We start from the raw sequence: 21,237 nt of genomic DNA on the forward strand, positions 1-21,237 counted from the left end.
CCAAGAGATATCTTTTTTCTTTCTCTAAAAATACCATTTTTGTAATTCTATTGAGACATAATATCCAGTTGTCTTTTATAATGCATGTTAATAGAATAGTTACATAAACATACTGCATTTTACAATGTTAGTTGTCATTTCAGACACCTAAGATGTTTATCACTAATTAATGTTTTCAAGAAAGGAACAAAAAAGGCCTGCAGAAAAACCTTCACTAATAAAAATTAAATTTCTATTTTCATCAACCTTTGAATGCTCTCCATTATAATTTGCTCCTTATCAATGAATGATATGCATCATCATATTTAAACACGTATCATAATAATTTATCTGATTGCAGGTAGCTACAAGCTGATCTGGCTCATGGAAAACAGGAATAACATCACAGAATTTATTCTCTTAGGACTTTCTCAGAAAAAGGAAATAGAAGTCTTCTTCTTTTTACTGTTCTTGCTTTGTTACATTGCCATTTTGATTGGCAACCTACTTGTCATGATTTCCATCACCTGCAGTCAACTTATTGACCACCCTATGTATTTCTTCCTGACTTTCCTATCCCTCGCAGACCTTTGCTACACATCCACTGTGACCCCCAAGTTAATCATTGACTTGCTGACAGAAAAGAAGGTAATTTCCTACAGTGGCTGCATGACACAGCTCTTTGCCATGCACTTCTTTGGGGGAATCGAGGTCTTCGTCCTCACCGGGATGGCCTATGACCGTTACGTGGCCATCTGCAAGCCCCTGCACTATGCGGTCATCATGAGCAGGTGGAAGTGCAATGCTATGATCGTGGCTTCCTGTGTGGGTGGATTCTTACATTCCTTTGGTCAGTTTCTCCTCGCCATCGTTTTACCCTACTGTGGCCCCAGTGAAATAGATCACTTCTTCTGCGATGTGTATCCTTTGCTGGAGCTGGCCTGCGTGGACATAAGCAGAATAGGTCTCCTCGTGGTTGCCAACTCGGGACTGATGGGTCTGGTGACTTTTGTGGTCTTGCTGGTATCCTATGCTATGATTCTATATACAGTCAGGTCCTACTCCGCAGAGAATCGTCACAAAGCCCTTTCCACATGCAGTTCCCACATCACCGTGGTGGTTCTCTTTTTTGCTCCTTTACTCTTTATTTATATTCGACCAGCAACTACCTTACCAGAAGACAAAGTGTTTGCTCTTTTTTATACTGTCCTTGCTCCCATGCTCAACCCTGTCATATACACGCTAAGAAACATGGAGATGAAGAAGGCTATAAAGAAACTTTGGGGGCACATCACAGGCAGTGAGGATATAAACTGAAAGGCATCCCTGATTTTCACCACAGAACTTGTTGAATACTTGACTTCTCTATTCAGAAAACTTTCAAATGTATAATGCTTGCCTATGTGTCCTGTATATAGAAACATGTGTAACCCCAAATTTGAGCAAAATATTAGGACTCCCTAGATTTACCCAGGCTCCTCTCTACTATGCTTTCTTTTCTACTTTTCTTATTTCTAGCTCCTCTGCCCCTATGGATCCTTTGTCTGTGCAGCTTAGATATTTATTAGCAGACTACCCAATGCAGTGTGGCATACAAATTAACACTGCAAGCCCATGTCGCTCATTTTTGGGTATGGCTATATACAATGAAGCCAATTCTAGCCACCAAACAATGCTTTAAAAAATCTCTGATCTTTCACTTGTGATGAGGAAGCAAAAGACAAGCTGAAGGCAAAGCACACGTTAACACAGGGGCAATCTCCCCAGCCCCAGCCCCTCATCCCCTTCAATCCCCCAGCCCATGAGATACCTGTGACATTCCTCAGGCACTCCTGGCTGCCCAAGGGCAAAGGAAAGGAAAAACAAGTGGTTAACTGATACAGACGACAGTCATGCTGGACATGAGTCTCCATCAGTTTACAACTGTCTTACTGATTTACAAGAAAAAAGCAATCTTATCAATAACCAGCCCCCCAGAAACCTATAGATACAATTTTCTGTAAATCTAGCATTACCCCCTCCTCGATAGGATAGAAAATCTTATATAATCAGTCACCCCTCACAACTCCAGTGCAGCTCTTCCTGCCCACAGATCCTGTCCCCATGCTTTAATAAAAACACCTTTTTTGCACCGAAAATGTCTGAAGAGTTCCTTTCTTGGCCACTGGCTCTGCACACCACTACTTCAAACCACATCATTAGCGTCTATTAAAGAATATACTAAAAGATCTAATTTATGTGCCGCAACAGTATTTCTCAAAAAAAAAATCTTCTACTCTGATCATTTTATAGCCAGAGGCATTTGGGAGCATCTCACATGCTCCAAACCAGCACTTCATCCCAAGCCCCACATCAAAACCTTTTCCTTTGGTCTAAGGCACTTCCTCTCCAACTCTGCTCATAGATAAACTAACTAACTGCACCTCCCTGGCTAATTCTAGTCCCTTATAGTGCATTGGTTAAGACATGAGAATTGGTTGTCAACTGTGAGGACTGAGACATATGCCCAAGAAGTCATCTATAACAGGGAAATGATAACAATGGTACACCACTCACAGTCTTCTGAGGGTTATAAGTGAAGGGCTGAAACACTGCTTGACAGACAGTGCTCAAAAGATGTGATTTTTTTTCCCCGTATCCCCTGTTTCATATCAGAAAAGTAACCATTCGGTTAAATGACTTTTCTCTGGAGAAGTGGGGTATGACGATGGGAAATGTTAGGGAACACTCACGTTATGTCACATTCCTGTTACTGGTGAAATTACATTTTTCTCGGAATGGGCACGGGTAAAGATAACTTAAACTGAATGGTGAGCTCTTTCCCGCTATAAAAGTTAAAGGCAGGTTTGGGTTTGTTTTTATTTTTCTCTTTAGTAGTAACTGAAAGTCACTCTGGAGAAAATTAAAATTTGCCCCCAATCAGAAATTGCTAGAATTAGGGGTGCCTGGGTGGCTCAGTCAGTTTAGCATCTGACTTTGGCTCAGGTTATGTTCTCACTACTAGTGAGTTCGAGCCCCATGTCAGGCTCTGTGCTTACAGCTCAAAGCCTGGAGCCTGCTTCAGATGCTTGTGTCTCCCTCTGTCTCTCTGCCCCTCCCTGCTCATGCTCTGTCTCTCCCAAAAATAAATAAACATTAAAAAATTTTAAAAAAAGAGGGGCGCCTGGGTGGCTTAGTCGGTTAAGCGTCCGACTTTNAAACTCTAAAGTTCTTTTAGAAACTCTTCCGCCATGAAATGCTTTGCAGAAGAATTTGTTCCAGGCTGATACAGGAAACATACTAAATAAAGATGGGTTATTATTGCTGACACTTTCCTAAAATGGGCACAGAACATAAAGAGGAAAATAACATATTGTTGTGACTCAGTTTAAAATACCCAACAAATGGAAGTGAAAATATCACATACTAAAAATTTTGGAAAAATGAGCTAACATACTTTTTAGTTGTTCTTTGTCTAATTCTTGACAACTATAACGGAACTTCTGAGCAGGGCTTGACCAGGTATGTGCCAGAGAAGGGCAGCGGAGCAGCAATCTAGTGTACAATAAGCAATCTCTAGCAAAAGACCAGCAAAGCAGTGAACTTTGATGCTGTTCCAGAAGCTCTGTCCTCCAGCCCAACCAGATCAGTATTATGGGAAAATAAAATGGCTTACCTTCTCAAGATCATCTCTTTGTCATCCATCCCTTCACTGAATCTCCTGTCCTTCTCTCTAAGAGCAATTATTCTCTCTCCAGTAGGATCACTGATATCAGCAGAAAATGTCCTTACTAACTCTTCCTCTCAGGGTATCTTCCCTTCATTGTCTTCTTCCATATGATATTTTGCAACTCTTTGGATACAGAAGTTAACTCACAGAAAATAATAGCAATGCCAACAATGCTTGTCCATACAAATGCAAATTACGTCCAATGAAATGCAATTGATTACAGCCTGTAGATATTTTGCTAGTTTTGCATCCACTTATACATTCATTTCAGTACCCCTCACCAGATTGTAAATGTGTGGAGCATGTTGTTGCCAGAAACAACGGTGACATCTTACTGGTTTCGGCAGTCAATACTGAATGATCTATTCATTCACAATGTTTAAAAATTCAAGATTATCTCATCTTTTAAGAATTTTTTAAAATGTTTATTTATTTTTGAGAGAGAGAGAGAGAGAGGGAGAGACAGAGCATGAGCTGGGAAGGGGCAGAGAGAGAGAGAGGGAGACACAGAATCCGAAGCAGCCTCTAGGCTCTGAGCCATCAGCACAGAGCCCAATGTGGGGCTCAAATTCAGGAGCCTTTGAGCCATGAGATCACGACTTGAGCTGAAGTCGATTGCTTAATGGACTGAACCACCCAGGCGTCCCTTTTCTTTTAAGATTTATCTGTTAGCAAAGTAAACTTTATTTCACCTAAAATAAAACAAACAGGGGTTCCTGATTGGCACAGTCAGCAGAACATGTAACTCTTGATCTCAGAGTCCTGAGTTCAAGCCCCATGTTGGGTGTGGTGCCTATCTAGAATAGAAATAAAAATATAAAAATAAATAAAATAAAACAACCAAAATCCTCTTTTGTGGTTTATTTTCCTTCCCAATTTATCCAGTTCTGATTTTTTTCATCTTATACTCACTGTATATAATTTCCCTAGTCCCAGGTTTATTTAATTTCTCAAATCAGATTATGTCCTCTCTTCAAAAGCTGCTCTTTTGAGGGTTGTCAATGATTTTTACACTGATGTATCTGTAATTTCACAGAGCTGATCTCTCTTTTTACCTGGAAACATTTTGACTTGGTTTTGGGATCACCATAGTCTTCTGGTTTTCTTCTTACAACTGTAAAACCTATGTCTCCATTTCTTCTCGTGGAACTTGTTCTTCTCACTAAAGGGAAAAGAAAAACATACAAATGTACACACAAACAGAATAGCTGAGAAAAAATGTTTCATAGAATGTGAGGGCTGTGTATATGCATATATGTATTTATATATTAGCCCCTAAAATTCTCTTCTACGGTATCTGTTGTGAATATGATGGAGAAACAACATTTGGGTTATGAGGCTTGTTGAAACAGGTTTAAGGGAGATGAAAATGTTGTCAGTCATGGTAATTATAACCGAACAGTTGTCAAAAGTTAACACAGTTTGCCTTTGGTGCTGGTTTTATTCCCCACAGAGTGGACTTATTTTATTTTCATTTTTAGAAACAAAATATATTGATTGATGTTAAATTGCACATCATTGACACCCTTATTATGTAAACTGTTCTTCCACTTAGTCAGTCTTCCAGTTAGGGTCAGCCTCGAATCTATAGGATTTATGACAAATATATCTTGTTGAGCTTAATATTTTTTTTTAAAAAAATTTAATGTTTATTTATTTTTGAGAGAGAGCATGAACAGGGGAGGGGCAGAGAGAGAAAGAGGGAGACACAGAATCTGAAACAGACTCCAGGCTCTGAGCTGTCAGCACAGAGCCCCATGTGGGGCTGGAATTACAGACTGTGAGATCATGACCTGAGCCAAAGTCAGTCGCCCAACGGGCTGAGCCACCCAGGTGCCCTGAGCTTAATATTTTTTATTAGCCTGAAAATAGAGATGGCATCTTCCACATTAAACAAACAAACAAACAAATAACAACAAACAAAACAAAACTGATAGGTAAAGCAGCCATTTTGCAACCATAGGAGCAAGTGCTTCATGAAAAACATGGTGGAGCAAGAATCTAGAAAGACTGTGGGTCCCAACTATATCAGCAAATACATCATACAGTCAACTATATCATGGTTTTAAATAACTATATTTGTGCACACAAACTATTTTTATTGACTTATTATTACATTAAAAAATATTTGCTTAAATTCCTAACCTGTTTTCTACTAAATATAACTGAGGGAGAAATTTTAACTAATACAGATATGGGTTTTGTTTTGTTTGTTTGTTTGATTTTGGGTTTTGCCCCTTCTTGAGCATCTAGGCTTTTTCAGAAACCTTAGAGTTACATCATCAAAAAGAAAAACAAAAATATCCTTGGATTTTAGGGGCGCCTGGGTGGCTTAGTCAGTTAAGCTTCCGACTTTCGCTTAGGTCATGATCTCACGGTTCATGGGTTCCAGCCCCGCGTCGGGCTTTGTGCTGACAGCTCAGAGCCTGGAGCCTGTTTCAGTCTGTGACTCCCTCTTTCTCTGACCCTTCCCTGCTCACACTGTCTCTCTCTCTCTCTCCTAGAAATAAATAAAACATTAAAAAAAAATCTTTATAAAAAAAAATCCTTGGATTTTAAGGAAAAGTGAAATTACATTTATATGTTAATTCAGGATATTGCTGCTTTTATGATATACTCTCCTGATCTAAATCTTTGAGACATGATTCTATCTGTCAGTGTTTAGTTTATGGCTTTAATTAAGGTCATGTGATTCTCTTCCTATTGATCAGGCGTTTCCTAGTAAAATGTATTTCCAAATAACATTGTTTTCTTATTATTGTAAATTATTTTTCTATTTTTCTATTTTTTATTCCTAGATTAAATACAATCTATTTATTTTGTGTATACATATCTTAGATCTAATTACGTTACCAATTTTCTTATTAATTCTAGATATTTTTACCATTTTTTCCATTTTCCGCTTTATAGAATTATAGCCTACTCCATTTTATAGATGAATACAGTTGTCTCACAGAATTTTAGTGCCTTTCTCACTAAATTAAGAGCAAAAAAATTATCTCTAATGCCAAGTTTGGGTCATGCTTCACAAAATTATTGCAGCCATTGGTTGATTTAAAGAAAGTTATAGGGGTGCCTCCGTGGCTCAGTGGGTTAAGGTCCAACTTCAATTTAGGTCATGATCTCACAGTTCATGAGTTTGAGCCCTGCATTAGACTCTCTGCAAATGGCTCAGAGCCCAGAGCCTGCTTCAAATTCTGTGTACCCTTCTCTCTCTGCTCCTCTCCTGCTTGTGTTCTATCTCTCTCTACATGCTAAATTGAGAAATAACGAAGGAGTTTAACAATGTAATACCTGGTAAACTTAAAGCATTGAAATAAATTTGAAGAAACAGAATTTAATGCTGTCATCAGGAGTGCAGGATAATATAAATGTAGTCTATGTTTACCAGCATCTGAATATTGTAGAGTTTTAAAATATTTTACTGTGATATCAAATCCATTTATTATTTTAAGCCTATAGTAAACACTCTCAGAACCAGTAGAACATATGTTCTTTAAAACCAGGCAGTCGGAGGGGTGTCTGGCTCTTGACTTCAGCTAAGGTCACGATCTCCTGGCTTGTGGGTTTAAGCCCTCCATCAGGCTCCATGCTGGCAGTACAAATCTTGCTCGAGATTCTCTCTCGCGCGCGCGTGCACACTCTCTCTTTCCCAACCATTGCTCATGCTCTCTTTCTCTCTCAAAATAAATAAATAAACTTAAAAAAAAAAAAAAAAAGAAAAGAGGCAATCTGAGTATAGAGCCTCCCACCTTTCCCCAAATACACATCCGTTGCCTACATAAAGATTATAATTAATATTTCAAATCAAGAAATTGAGATATACTGATAGAATTGTAACTCTGTTATTACTTTCAGAACACAAATAGATTAAAGGAATATCCCACTACATATAACTTTCTTGAAATGAGGAATAAAACATGAACATTAAGTTTAGGAGCATGCAGGTATCTTAAAATATTGCTGAAATTTAAAAACTTATAAAATTAGATGCATTCATAGACATCTGCTGTTTAAAACAATATCAATAACAATGAGAATTTCTATTAAGCTTCCGGGCAGACAATAAAGACAAAGTAAAATTTTTAAGTTGATTTAATCGTGTCATTGCAGTTTCAGAACAAATATAAAGATTTCTTTCAATATAAAAAAAAGATAAGGAAATATAATTGTCTTGTAGAATTACTTGAACACAAATTCAAGGGACAACCAAGTAGCAGTAGCCAAATAACATAAAGTCAAAGTTACACTGTTCAATAAGGTTTCCATATGTTTAAAAAAAAAAAAAAAGACTAAGAGTTCCCTGTTCTTTGCTTTTAAATATGTTGTTTGTACTTATATATTTGTTTGGTTTGTTTATTATCTGCCTCTTTTTTTAGTCTCTAGACTCCTTGAAGGCAGAGACTGTTTTGTCCACTGCCATATGCATTCTCTACACTGAATTTTATCCAACCCACACTTTTTAGGTGTGGTGACAGTAAATATACATGTTTATCATGTTTATTTATTTTTGAGAGAGTGAAAGCAGGGAGAGACAGAGAGAGGGGGACAGAGGATCCTGAGCAGGCTCTGTGCTGACAGTAGCAAGCCCCACATGGAGCTTGAACTCATAAACCACAAGATCACGACCAAAGCCAAAGTTGAACACTCAACCAACTGAGCCAGCCAGGTGCCCCGGTGACAGTGAATATTTTTTAAAGGAAGTAATTGAGGATACCATTTTATTTGTTGTAATCTTTTCTCTATGTTTTCAAAAATACACATTTGTAAAATGTTAATAGTATAATAATATAAAATATATAAAATAATATAATTTAAGAAAAGAGTTTGCCAAGAAAAGATACATTTCTAAGCTACATGCACACCAGGCAAGAGAACCCATGAGGGCAGACAAGCTTCATGGAAGAATAGTTACAAAGAAAAGGAGTCTTTTCCGAGCATCAGTTAGAAATTCCAACACCCTAATAAGCTAGTTTTTCTGGGGAAAAAAATAAATCTTTAACCTTGGTCTACAGTCTGTACTTTTCATCTGGGTCATAGGGTNGCCCTGTCCTGACATATGAACATTATATACAACGTTTCCATCTAGTCCCATTTCCCACATCTAATCTCAGTGCTTTGGATACTGATGCATTAGGGAAATATAATTATTAACTTTGTCATTATTGTTAGGGAGAAATTTAAGCAATGGCTTATATTTGTGGCAAAGTATACTGATGGGAAACTTCTAAACCCTCAGAGATGTTCAGAGCTGTTCTATATAACATCTTTTCTCAAAACTCACTTTAAATATCAATTTGATATACAAAAGTAGATATATTATATATAAGAATACATCAATATATAAATATCAAAAAGTATATATACTTATTAAGGTTTATATATATAATTTTTAGAAACAAAGGTGAATGTCAGAGAGACACATTTCTTTGTTAGAAATGAAAATATAATATGCAAATTTCTAAAATTTGGCTCAGTTTACCATAGTATCTGTACTGTTGATATATCACAAGAGTTCTTTCATAAGACTTTATGCAATTGAGATTTATTATTGCAAAGCAACGTTAATTTTTTTTCCAATTTTATTTTAGGTGGGAAGCCTCAGCTTGTAGGAAATCTGTCTGTTCAGCGAAGCAGCTGGTAAGGTAAATCCAGTTCATAAACATACCAGTCATTTTACTTCAAAAGAATACTCAAATCATTCTGAATATAATTAGTATCTAATGTTTTTATGGAATCTTTGAATGGAAAAACATTCATAATCATTAAAAATACAATCTTTATTATTTGGGGAAATTTCTGCCTTGCCTTCCATCTCTAGCACCGTAGCTGTGGTGGACTGAAGATTTGCGTGTCACGTGCTCTAATTATCAGTGTCACGTCCTCAACAGCTATCAAAATATTTGTAGTTTATTTGTTTTGCTTTATTTAGAATATCATAAATATCATTCATTAGCCCTTGATATTCCATGATTGAGGATAATTGAATATGAAGAGGAATGGACTGGCTCAGCAGGTCCCTGCACAGAATATAAAATGATTAAAAAGAAAAATGCTGGTATGATTCTAAGACTGAAGAAGCAACATTGTATGGCAAAATTTTCAGGCAACATACTCAAATGTATAATATCTAAGGATGTTTCTCTTTGTCTAGGTTTAATATAGACAGGTTTTTTGTTTTTTTTTCAGGGTGAAAGGAGAATTGAATATCCATCTAATTTAGAGAGGGTTGGTTGATGAATCCAAAGGAAAGAAAATAGAAGAATTAAATGACTGTAGTAAGCAAGAAGTTGCTCTACAGGTTTCTGGGTTGAAGGTCAACGACAAGGAGGGAAAGATTTTGTACTTAAGAGAGAATATTAACCCTGATGTGAGAAACCTCAGCTCTTGGGTAAGAAAGAACAGATTGTTTATAGCAGGGAAACTATACTATGTCTTATCTACTTAACCTTCATTTATCCTTGTTGAAATATTATTTGTTTTTAATAAGCTATTCAAAAATTATAATAATGACTTATTATTTTTAATTTATATTTGTGTCCACTGATATGGCAAAAATGAAAATATTAATGCTAAAAATATTTATTGAATATCTGATTTTTTATATACCAGGTTCTGTACTAGGCTTTTACGTAAATGAACTCATCGAATACTTATAATAGACCTGAGAGTTACAGTATTACTCGTGTTATAAATGAAAAAAAATGAGATTACATATTTTTCCCAAGATTTTTCCATGAATTTTGGAACCAAGATCCTATCTTATTTTAGGTAGCTGCAGAACTACTAAGAAGAACTAACTTCTTAATTAGAGGGACCTCCTACCTCTTGAATATCCTGAGCACCTCCTACATTTATAACACTGAAGGAAGTTGCAAGGAGGAAACAGCAGCAACTAGCGTGTTTTTGAACATTGAACTTCACATGCATTATTTTACTTGAGTTTCTCAGTAATTCTGTAAGTTAGGCACTGCAGTGTTCATTTTATCGAAGAAGGAAGAAAATGTTCAAGGAAGTGAAGAATCCTGAATTTAAGTATCAGCGCTATGTTCAGAACTAGGGTCCATCTCCAAAGTTTGTTATTGCTAATATTGTGAAGAGCAGAGAGTATCAGATAACAATTTCTTATCTGGTCTACTTATATTTTTCTCTAGGGCTTTGATTTTACATTTAGTAATTGTAGAAGGTGGCTAACAGTTATTGAATGTCTAATACTTTCCAGACAGTGTTCTAAGAAATTTCACATTTATTAACTTTATTAGTTCATTTTTTAATGCTTATTATTTATTTCTGAGAGAGAGAGAGAGAGAGACAGCTTGAGCAGGGGAGGGTCAGAGAGACAGGGAGATACAGAATCTGAAACAGGCTCCAGGCTCTGAGCTGGCTGTCAGCACAGAGCTTGAAGCAAAGCTCGAACCCACTAACTGTGAGGTCATGACCTGAGCCGAAGTCGTATGCTTAACCGACTGAGCCACCCAGGTACCCCTAACTTTATTGTTTCAAAACATCATCCTTTAAGGAGGTATTATTGTTACTTCAGTTATACAGAGAAGTCAACTGAGGCACAGAAATGGTAATGAACTTGCTAATATTATATTTTCTGTAATTTCAGTGTATCCAATGGAGCAGGGAAGGCATGAGGGAGGCAGACAGGTGTTTTCCCCAAACTAATGGAGAATCAGGATACATATAGTCAAAGTCGGGAGAGCGAGAACTTCAGAGATTATCGAATCCAACTTCTTTGTCATAAGGATGGAAGTCTGAAAACCTAGGGAATGAACAATTAACAGAATGGGCAAAGAGCTATTGCTATAGTACACTCACCAGATAATTACCTGGAACGTAGTATAGCTGCTTCTATTTGAGAGAATATGAAGAAATTATTTCATAGAATCATATATAAAGTTTCTATATTTTATAGAAATTGTTTTATTTTATTTTTATCTTTTTATTTTTTTTAATGTTTTATTTATTTCTGAGAGAGAGAGACAGAGTGAGCAAGGGAGGGTCAGAATCTAAAACAGGCTCCAGGCTCTGAGCTGACTGTCAGCACAGAGCCTGACGTGGGGCTCGAACCCACAAACCTTGAGATCATGACCTGAGCTGAAGTGGGTTGCTTAACTGACTTAGCCGCCCAGGCACTCCAGAAATTATTTTATAGAACCCACTTTTGTGGATAGACTTTCTAAGAAGGTAAGGAAGCAAATGAAGGAGGAAAGCAAGCTCCATTATTTTATTGTATTGTGTTTGAGGATCCTGTTTTGAAATTAAAGGAGACTACTTTTTCCTTTAATGATATTTCCAACTTAGGGAACCTGAAAAAAAGCTAATCCAAATAACTTTTCTGAAACATTACTTATTTTGAAAGAGTAGATAAGTAGAAAAATTAAGGAGTAATTAAAATGAAATTTACATTGACCTTCATATCATTTCTTCATCCGACTCTGAGTCACAGTATTGTGACAGCAATATTTAAAATTGTGTAAAGCTTTGGAATTTTCTGAACCCTTGTTTGTTTGTCTGACATTGCAAGACCTTTGGTATTATTGACACAGAATTGAAACATTCCTTTTATTCAGCAAATTTGAACAGAATTTGTGGGTGTTATCATTCAAGTAAAAGAAATTTGATAAATATTAACACATATTTGTTTCTAAATAAATTCTCACTTAAGGATAAATAATTTTCAGTGTAACCCCTGACCTTAGTTTGCTATAAAAATCTAAGTGGGCTTCCAGGATCTAGTGGGCATAATCCTTCAATATTTTAAACTACATTTAAAGGATAAATGGACATATTTACAAATGCACTTTCAAATTAATTTAAATCATACACATTAGAAATATAAAATACACTTTTATTTATAAAATATATATTTTTCTAAAAATGAATAAGAGTTCATGGTAAAAGTTTTGGACAATAAAAAAAGAGTGTAAATTGGAAAATTAAAATCTTCATAGTGTAATTATAATGAATAAGCTATTGTTAATAATTTACTTAAACATTTAAATTAATTTATCTTGGATATAACATAACCTGATATAAAGTGAAGAATTTGTGCACTAAGGATATATATTTCTTTTTTTTAATGTTTATTTATTTTTGAGACAGAGAGAGACAGAGCTTGAGGTGGGGAGGGGCAGAGAGAGAGGGACACACAGAATCCGAAGCAGCCTCCAGGCTCTGAGCTGTCAGCACAGAGCCCGATGTGGGGCTTAAACCACGAGCCATGGTGAGATCATGACCTGAGCTGAAGTCAGACGTTTAACTGACTGAGCCACCCAGGTGCCCCGGATATATATTTCTTATAAAGAAGTACCGCTGACTTTCAAGTATTATATCTAAAGTTAAAAAAATAAAAAATATATATATTTTTCAATGAAATGCCTCTTATCATTAAGTTTAATTTTACTTGTAGTAGAATACATCCAATTAAACAGAAAAGCAGAAGGTATCAGTTATATATAAACATATTTTAATTCATTTAAAAATTACTGAACCAGAGACATCTGGGTGGCTCAGTTGGTTAAGCATCTAAATCTTGATTTTGGCTTATGTCCTGATCTCAGAGTTCATAAGATCGAGCCCCATGTCAGGCTCTGCACTGAGAGCATGAAGCCTGCTTGGGATTCTCTCTCTCCCTCTCTCTCTGCCCCTCCTCTGCTCGAGTGCTCCCTTTCTCTCTTTCTCTCAAAATAAATAAATAAACATTTAAAAAAATAAAATAAAAATTACTGAACCAAGAATAAAATTTTAAAACTAAGGTTGGATTTTCTATAATCCTGCAAGAGAAAGAAATAGGAAAATCAGAAGTATAGATACATTATGCTACAAATAAGTCTTGAGTAATATAACAATTTCATGGAGTGATTTATATACTTATTTCTTCTTACAAACCCCCAAAATTACAGAGCAACTTAGAAAAATTACTTCCTTTTTAGTTCTATCACAAATTACTTGATTAGTGGATTAATGGTTATTTCTAGTATTGTATTATTCCTTCAAGCCCACAGCACACTGTTTACTTCCCAGTTTTTTCTTTAATCTTTTTTTAACATTTATTCATTTTTGAGAGGCAGCATGAGCAGGAGAGGGGGAGAGGGAGAAAGGGAGACACAGAATCTGAAGCAGGCTCCAGGCTCTGAGCTGTCAGCACAGAGCCCGTTTTTTCTTTAGTTAATATTTATTTAACTCCTAGTTTTTTTCTTTAGTTAATATTTATTTAACATTGACTATGTGTCCAGCATTGTATAAATCAGTCACATGTCCTCCACCATTTTTGTGATCTCATTAGAAACCATCTGTTTAAGTAAATGCTATGGTTACCTCCATTTTACATCCTAAAATGGTGCCTTATGTGTACTTAACATTGATTGAATTAATATTTAACACTATTTACATTAATATGTATAGTTTGACCTAGTATTTGAATAAATACTTAACACTATTTCATGTCCCCTTTTTTATTCTTAGGGAGTATAATGTCCTATTTCCTCACAAAAGAATGCAAATTGCACAAAAACTGGGACTTTGTTTAATTCATCTTATTATTATTCAAAGTTCTGGAAGAGTATTAGGACTAGATATTTGAAAATATTTTGTTAAATGAATGAGTGATTTCAATAGATCTCAACATGGCTAAGGTCTTAAAACATGCATTAGGCCATTTTAATTGGATATTAGATGTCCATTTTCTCATAAATGATTTGCTTCATTATTTTTGTCATTTCAGATACGTTTCTGGAGCATCAGTTCATGGAAAATAGGAATAATGTTACTGAATTTATTCTCTTGGGACTTTCTAAGAATAAGAAAGTCGAGATCCTTTGCTTTTTATTTTTCTTACTCTGTTATCTAGCTATCTGGTTGGGGAATCTGATTATTATGACTTCTATCACCTGCAGTCAGCTAAGTAACCAACCCATGTACTTCTTCCTTAATTACCTTGCCCTCTCAGACCTCCTCTACACCTCCACTGTGACACCCAAACTAATGACTGACTTACTGACAGAGAAGAAGGTCATTTCCTATAAAAACTGCATGACACAGCTGTTTACCACACACTTCTTTGGAGGGGTCGAAGTCTTCATCATCACGGGAATGGCCTATGACCGCTATGTGGCCATCTGCAAACCACTCCACTATACCATCCTCATGAATAGGCAACGATGTAACTCAATTCTCAGAGCATCATGTGCAGGCGGGTTTCTGCATTCCCTTGGCCTGTTTCTTCTGACAATTTTTTTACCGTTCTGTGGCCCCAATGAAATAGATCACTATTTCTGTGATGTATACCCTTTGTTGAAACTCGCCTGCACTGATACACACCAAATTGGTTTCTTAGTCATTGCCAATTCTGGCCTGATGGGACTGGTGATCTTTGTGGTTTTGATGGCCTCCTACTTTATGATATTGTATAACGTGAGAGCATATTCTGCAGAGAACCGCCACAAAGCACTTTCCACTTGCAGCTCCCACATCACAGTTGTCATTCTGTTTTTTGCCTCTGTCATTTTTGTTTACATTAGACCTGCCACAACTTTACCGGAAGATAAGGTGTTCACACTCTTCTACACAATTATTGTCCCCATGCTTAATCCTCTGATCTACACACTTAGAAACACAGAGATGAAAAATGCCATAAGGAAAGTTTGGTGCAATGGAAGGTTTTGGAAAGGGAAGTCAATGATTTGAAGGCTCTCCATCTTTAAATGTAAATGGGTATCTTCTCATTACATACCCCCTTTCTTTGATTCTTTGCCAACGGAAAAATTAGTCAGAACATGTAAAAGGCAAGCCTTAAATAGCAAAATGCCATCGGTGGATTACTCTTTCATATTCCTTTCCTGATGTGCTTCCCTTGTTTTCATCCTTCGCTAAGTTTTAAGTTCCATGAAACTAGGGTCATGTCATATTTATTTTACTGCTAATTTCTTAGTAGCCAGCAAATTCTATATCACATATTAGGAGCTCAATAAATATTTATTGGATGAATATATAAATATCTTGTCACATAGATCTGCTTCTCATCACTTATAGGAACCACCATGATGGCTTAATGACCCACTTAGACGTTAGACACTGCTGATATGTACCTTCTCTCCTTATTTTTCTACTTCTAAATATTCTGGCTTCATACAGACAAGACGGGATTCCTCCCTGGACCCAATCATCCAGACAAAATACTCCAAAAAGGGTATGGGTGGCAATGATTAGTATTGCTGAACTTAAGCTATTTTAACTGATTTGTCATTAAGTATATATGATCAAGGAGCAACCACAACTACTTATGCTGCAGAAAGGAGGAAGAAAATATAAATCCTTCAAAACTAAGGATATTTTCAAAGTAAAATATTTTCATTTGCTGTCTAAATTCAAGTTTAAAATAATCCAAAAATAATGTTTGATGTAAAATATAGAGCAGATTTAGCGATGGGGTAGATAGAGGATGATGATAGATAGAAAAAGAGAAAGATGGATAAATAATAAATAGATGATAGAGTGAGTCAATGAGTGAGAGGGAATGGAATGTTTAAGCAGTTCTTTGGAACTTAATGGAAAGAAGTACATCTTTGGAAAAGTTGGATTCACTCACTCAACAATGTGTATTTTTCATTTTGTTTTATTTGTTTTTTAATAAAGGATTCCTCAGTTGTATCTAGTCTCAAAATCTTCTCTGACTCCATCTTCTACTTTTTCTTTTCTTTTTTTTTTTTAAGTAGGCTTCACACCCAGTGTGCAACCCAACATAGGCCTTAAAGTCACCACCTTGAATGAAGACTTGAGCTGAGACCAAAAATCCCATGCTTAACTGACAGCCACCAGGTGCCCCTTCTACTTTTTCTTTTACACATGTAACCATCAAGAGTGAAATCTTAGGCACCTGGGTGGTTCTGTCAGCTAAGCATCGAACTTTGGTTCAGGTCATGATCTCAGCTCAGATCATGATCTTATTATAGTTCATGAGCTCCAGCCCTGCATCAGATTCCTACTGTCAGCACAGAGCCTGCTACAGATCCTGGATCTTATGTCCCCCTCTCTGGCTCTCCCCTCTCTCGCCCTCTATCTCAAAAATAAATAAACATTATAAAAAGAGAGAGACTTTAAAAAAAAGTGAAATCTTTGATCTGGTTAGTGTGAAGATTTGCCTCTTGCTGGCAAGTCTGATAAACTTTTTTATGCTCAAAGGAGGCTCAGTTTGGAGAGTGAATTATATGGCTGCCTGATTTATTACCTCTTTTTCATTACTAGATAGAGGGGATTTTTATGGCAAATATACTTATAATTATTAAAATGCTATGATTTTTAAATGATCTGATTAAGTATTTTAGCAAAATCTTCCAATTTTTGTATAACCATTATTCCTTAGACCCTATTAAAATAATTTTTGCTTTTAAAATTGTTGCAATGAATATTGAAACTAACAAGCTAAGTGGAAAATATGATTCTATGTTTCCGATGCTCCTTTTCAATGAAAACAGAAGGAGGAAACTTTATGTCTGGGATGGTTAGTAAGAATGCAGTTTATGTACACATGAAGATTTCACTCATGAATCCAAAATATAGGGATATTAGAAAGGGGACTTTCAGATAGCAAGTCTGAAAGTCTTATGGATAGAATCCAAAGGAAAAATATATCAAAGTGTAACAGAACTTCAGCAAGGAAATGAGGACTCAGACTACAAGGGAAAAATATAAATAAGAAGTAAATCAATAAGGAAAAAAGAAAATATTTCAAGGTAAATTATTATATTAGTGTAGTCACCCCAATGTCTACGCTTATATTTCTTAGAGCAAAGTTCATGGCTTAGAGAACTTAAATATAATATCACTAACACCAATTTCTACGCTTATTTTTCTTAGAGCAGGGTTCATGGTGTTTCAAGTACAATGAATATCAGGTATGTGGGATATGTAATGAGGAGGGAAAGTGACTTTCAGATGATTTGCCTTCCAATAAAACATAGTTTCTGGCACCACACTTTCTTCAAGGCATTCTTCATCTCCATGTTTCTGAATGTGTAGATCAGAGGGTTGAACATGGGGGCAATGATGGTGTAGAAGAGAGCAAAGACTTTGTCTTCTGGGAAAGTTGTGGCTGGTCTAATGTAAATGAAGAGAACGGGCACAAAGAACAGAACCACAACTGTGACGTGGGAACTACAGGTGGACAGAGCTTTGGTGCGGCTCTCTGCAGGGTAAGCCCTGATGGTGTATAATATCAATAAGTAAGACAGCACCAAGACCACAAAGGTCACCAAGCCCATCATGCCTGAATTGGCAACCACTAGGATCCCAACTCTGTAGGTGTCTGTACAGGCCAGTTTCAGCAAAGGATACACGTCACAGAAGTAGTGATCTATTTCATTGGGGCCACAGAAAGGTAAATTGATGGTAAGGAGACACTGGAAAAAAGAATGCAGAAACGCCCCGGTACAGCTAGCAGTGACTATGGTGTAACACCTCTGCCTGTTCATGATGATGGTATAATGCAGGGGCTTGCAGATGGCCACGTACCGGTCATAGGCCATCCCTGTGAGGATAAGGATTTCAATTCCCCCAAAGAAATGCATGACAAATAGCTGAGCCATACAGCTCGTATAAGAAATCATGTTACTTTCTGCCAGCAAGTCAGTGACTAGCTTGGGTGTCACTGTTGAGGTGTAACACAGATCAGAGAGGGCAAGGTTATTAAGGAAGAAATACATGGGTTGATCAATTAGCGGGCTGCATGTGATAGAAATCATTATGAGCAAGTTTCCCATCCAGATAGCTATGTAACAAAATAAAAATAGAAGAAAGCACAAGTTTTTAATTTTCTTGTTCTGAGAAAGTCCCAACAGAACAAATTCAGTGACGTTGTTCATATTTTCCATGGTCTAATGCAGTTAAGTCTCAACAGGTTTGCCTGAAAAAAAAAAAAATGACAAATCATCATGAGAAATAGTGACTGAGCATGGTGTGACTTCGAATGAGTGTTGTAAAAATAAATTCATTTATTTAATGAGCTTCCTATAGTATACTTTAAAGTAACTCTAAGCTTTTTATGAATAGGCTTACCACATAATATAATATTACTTTTTAGAGTGAAAAGGTATAATATTAATGGTCACAATTGCTCATGTCATAAACAAAAATGCACAAACATCTTATGTAGAAGATACAAAAGGTGAGCTTAGGGGGAATGCATTTCTTTTCCTGGAGTAACTCACCTGCTTGATGGGTTGAAAGAGCCAGACTGAAACCCAAACAAGTGAAATGAAGTATTCAATTGTAAGATAGAATCCTGTCTTTACTGGGGCGCCTGGGTGGCTCAGTCGGTTAAGCATCCAACTACGACTCAAGTCATGATCCTGAGGTTCGTGTTTTTGAGCCCCACGTCATATTCTGTGCTGACAGCTCAGAGTCTGGAACCTGATTCAGATTCTGTGTCTCTCTCTCTCTCTCTCAGCCCCTCGCCTGTTCACAATTCTGGCTCTCTGTCTCTGTCTCTCTCTCTCTCTCTGAAGAATAAACATTTAAGAAAAAATCCTACATCTGAAACCAATGTTAAACTGTAGATTAACTAACGGGAATTCCTTAAAACAAACTTGGAAAAATAAATAAATAAACTTCTGGGTTTTTTATGGTGGAATTTGCATTTTTTAAATATTGTGTAAAAATCTTATTATCTTCATTGTTCAGTTGTTTGCACACAAGATGAGTAGCTCACTTGCCTCACTCTAAGTCCTGATTCTGGATTGAAACCATTCAATATTTGTTAACATTACAGACAGCAATAAAGAAAACATGATGCCAGCTGAAGCTGTGACATTTCTTTTGACTTAAATAGAGAGATGAAAAAAAAAAGAAATACTTAATATTGAGAGACAGAGGCTAAGCCAGAGCAATACAAGCAGGCATGTATGGCCCTTGCTTCACACACACTCGACTTCAATCATCGGTTTTTGTTTTCTTTTTTTTTTAATAAATTAAAGCTTGGATTAATAAATCATTCTTATTTCACCATTTTTCTTTGTTTTATTTTTAATTATTTTAAAGTTTATTTATCTTGGAGAGACAGAGCAAAAGCAGGGGAGGGGCAGAGAGAGAGAGAGACAGGGAATCTGAAGCAGACTCCAGGCTCTGAGTGGTCACCAAAGAGCCCAATGTGGGACCCAAACCCATGAACTGTGAAATCATGACCTGAGCCAAAGTCTGATGCTTAACTGACTGAGCCACCCAGGTGCCCCTCTTTTTATATTTTTAAGGTGACTGGATTATTTCTTACAGAAATAATGACAATTTCATAAAAAGTGAACCCCAAGGACTATTTTTCAGGCTATTACCTATATTCTCAGTATTTCTGTCATCAGAAAAAATATATAGAAGATATTTTTTAAAAATAGCTTTACTTTAAATAGTATGTTTATTTTCTTTTAAATTTTTAAATGTTTGTTTATGTTTATTTATTTTTTAAATGTTTTATTTATTTCAGAGAGAGAGGGAGAGCGAGAGCAAGGGAGGGTCAGAGTCTGAAGCAGTCTCCAGGCTCTGAGCTGGCTGTCAGCACAGAGCCCGACACGGGGCTCAAACCCACGAATCGTGAGATCATCACCTGAACCGAAGTCGGATGCTTAATCGACTGAGCCACCCAGGCACCCCAAATGTTTGTTTATTTTTAAAAGAGACAGAGAAACAGAGCACAGTGGGGGAGGGAAGAGAAAGAGGGAGACAGAATCCGAAGCAGGCTCCATGCTCCGGACTGTCAGCACAGAGCTGGATACGGGCCTTGAACCCATGAACTGGGAGATCATGACCTGAGCCAGAATTGGACCCTTAACTGATTGAGCCACCAAAGTGCCCCTTTTTTGTTTTCTTGTTTTGTTTTGTTTATTTTCAATTAATTTGCCGATATGCCTCTATAGTTAAAGTTTACCGTTAGTCCTTTCCAAGAATCTAAGCTCATTTTTAATACTTTTCTTCAGATAGCCTTGAAGAAAAACATGATTTTCATGAGAAAAAAATATGAGTTGAAAAATTTCATTAATTAACAAGCTGGATAGTTTGAAACTCTGTCTTTCTGTCTCTGTTGCTCTTTCTCTCGTGTTAACTAGATCTCAAACTGGCAAAATGGGCAAATAATTCAATGTCTTCCTGGTTCCCTTGTTTACCTCAGTTGAACATTTCTTCATGACAATTCTCCAATATATCATCAGATTCCCAAAGAATTCATAAGCATGCTATTTAAATTACAACTTACATTTCCAAAACGTTCATATTATATGCATATATATATATAATGTCTCCTTTATTAATATTAAAGTCGCTGAATTTTAGATTTATAAAATCCTGATTTCATGTTTATGTGACTTAAAAAGAGAACCTGGTAACAGGAGCCAGAAGGACTAACAGCACAAACACAGAGTGTGAGCTATGACTGTAGCTGGGTTTCTTCATTTCCTCCTGGCTCCTCCTTTCTCTAATCTGTTAACTAAAGTAACACTTTGATAAAATAAAATAAATAAAATAAAATAAAGTAAAATACACTTTCCTTCTCTATACTACAT

The 21,237-nt window shown here is 36.3% G+C and overlaps 3 protein-coding genes across 3 annotated transcripts; 2 read left to right on the forward strand and 1 right to left on the reverse strand.

Annotated features, from left to right (window-relative positions):
• The first annotated feature begins 363 nt into the window (after positions 1–363).
• Positions 364–1,296, forward strand: LOC144237778 (olfactory receptor 4P4-like). The gene has a single exon (XM_077771477.1). The coding sequence runs from the start codon at positions 364–366 to the stop codon at positions 1,294–1,296; it is 933 nt and encodes a 310-aa protein (XP_077627603.1).
• A 13,147-nt stretch (positions 1,297–14,443) lies between these two features.
• Positions 14,444–15,382, forward strand: LOC144237767 (olfactory receptor 4P4-like). Its single transcript, XM_077771468.1, has one exon. It carries the CDS (start codon positions 14,444–14,446, stop codon positions 15,380–15,382), a length of 939 nt encoding a protein of 312 aa, XP_077627594.1.
• A 2,243-nt stretch (positions 15,383–17,625) lies between these two features.
• On the reverse strand, positions 17,626–18,564 carry LOC144237774 (olfactory receptor 4P4-like). Its single transcript, XM_077771474.1, has one exon. It carries the CDS (start codon positions 18,562–18,564, stop codon positions 17,626–17,628), a length of 939 nt encoding a protein of 312 aa, XP_077627600.1.
• Positions 18,565–21,237: the final 2,673 nt, after the last annotated feature.

The sequence above is a fragment of the Crocuta crocuta genome, unplaced genomic scaffold (assembly GCF_008692635.1).
Source record: "Crocuta crocuta isolate KB4526 unplaced genomic scaffold, BGI_CrCroc_1.0 scaffold1047, whole genome shotgun sequence".
Lineage (NCBI taxonomy): Eukaryota > Metazoa > Chordata > Mammalia > Carnivora > Hyaenidae > Crocuta > Crocuta crocuta.

Coding starts and splice junctions, on each gene's coding strand:
- LOC144237778 (XM_077771477.1), top strand. CDS start 364: ATGGAAAACAGGAATAACATCACAGAATTTATTCTCTTAGGACTTTCT.
- LOC144237767 (XM_077771468.1), top strand. CDS start 14,444: ATGGAAAATAGGAATAATGTTACTGAATTTATTCTCTTGGGACTTTCT.
- LOC144237774 (XM_077771474.1), bottom strand. CDS start 18,564: ATGGAAAATATGAACAACGTCACTGAATTTGTTCTGTTGGGACTTTCT.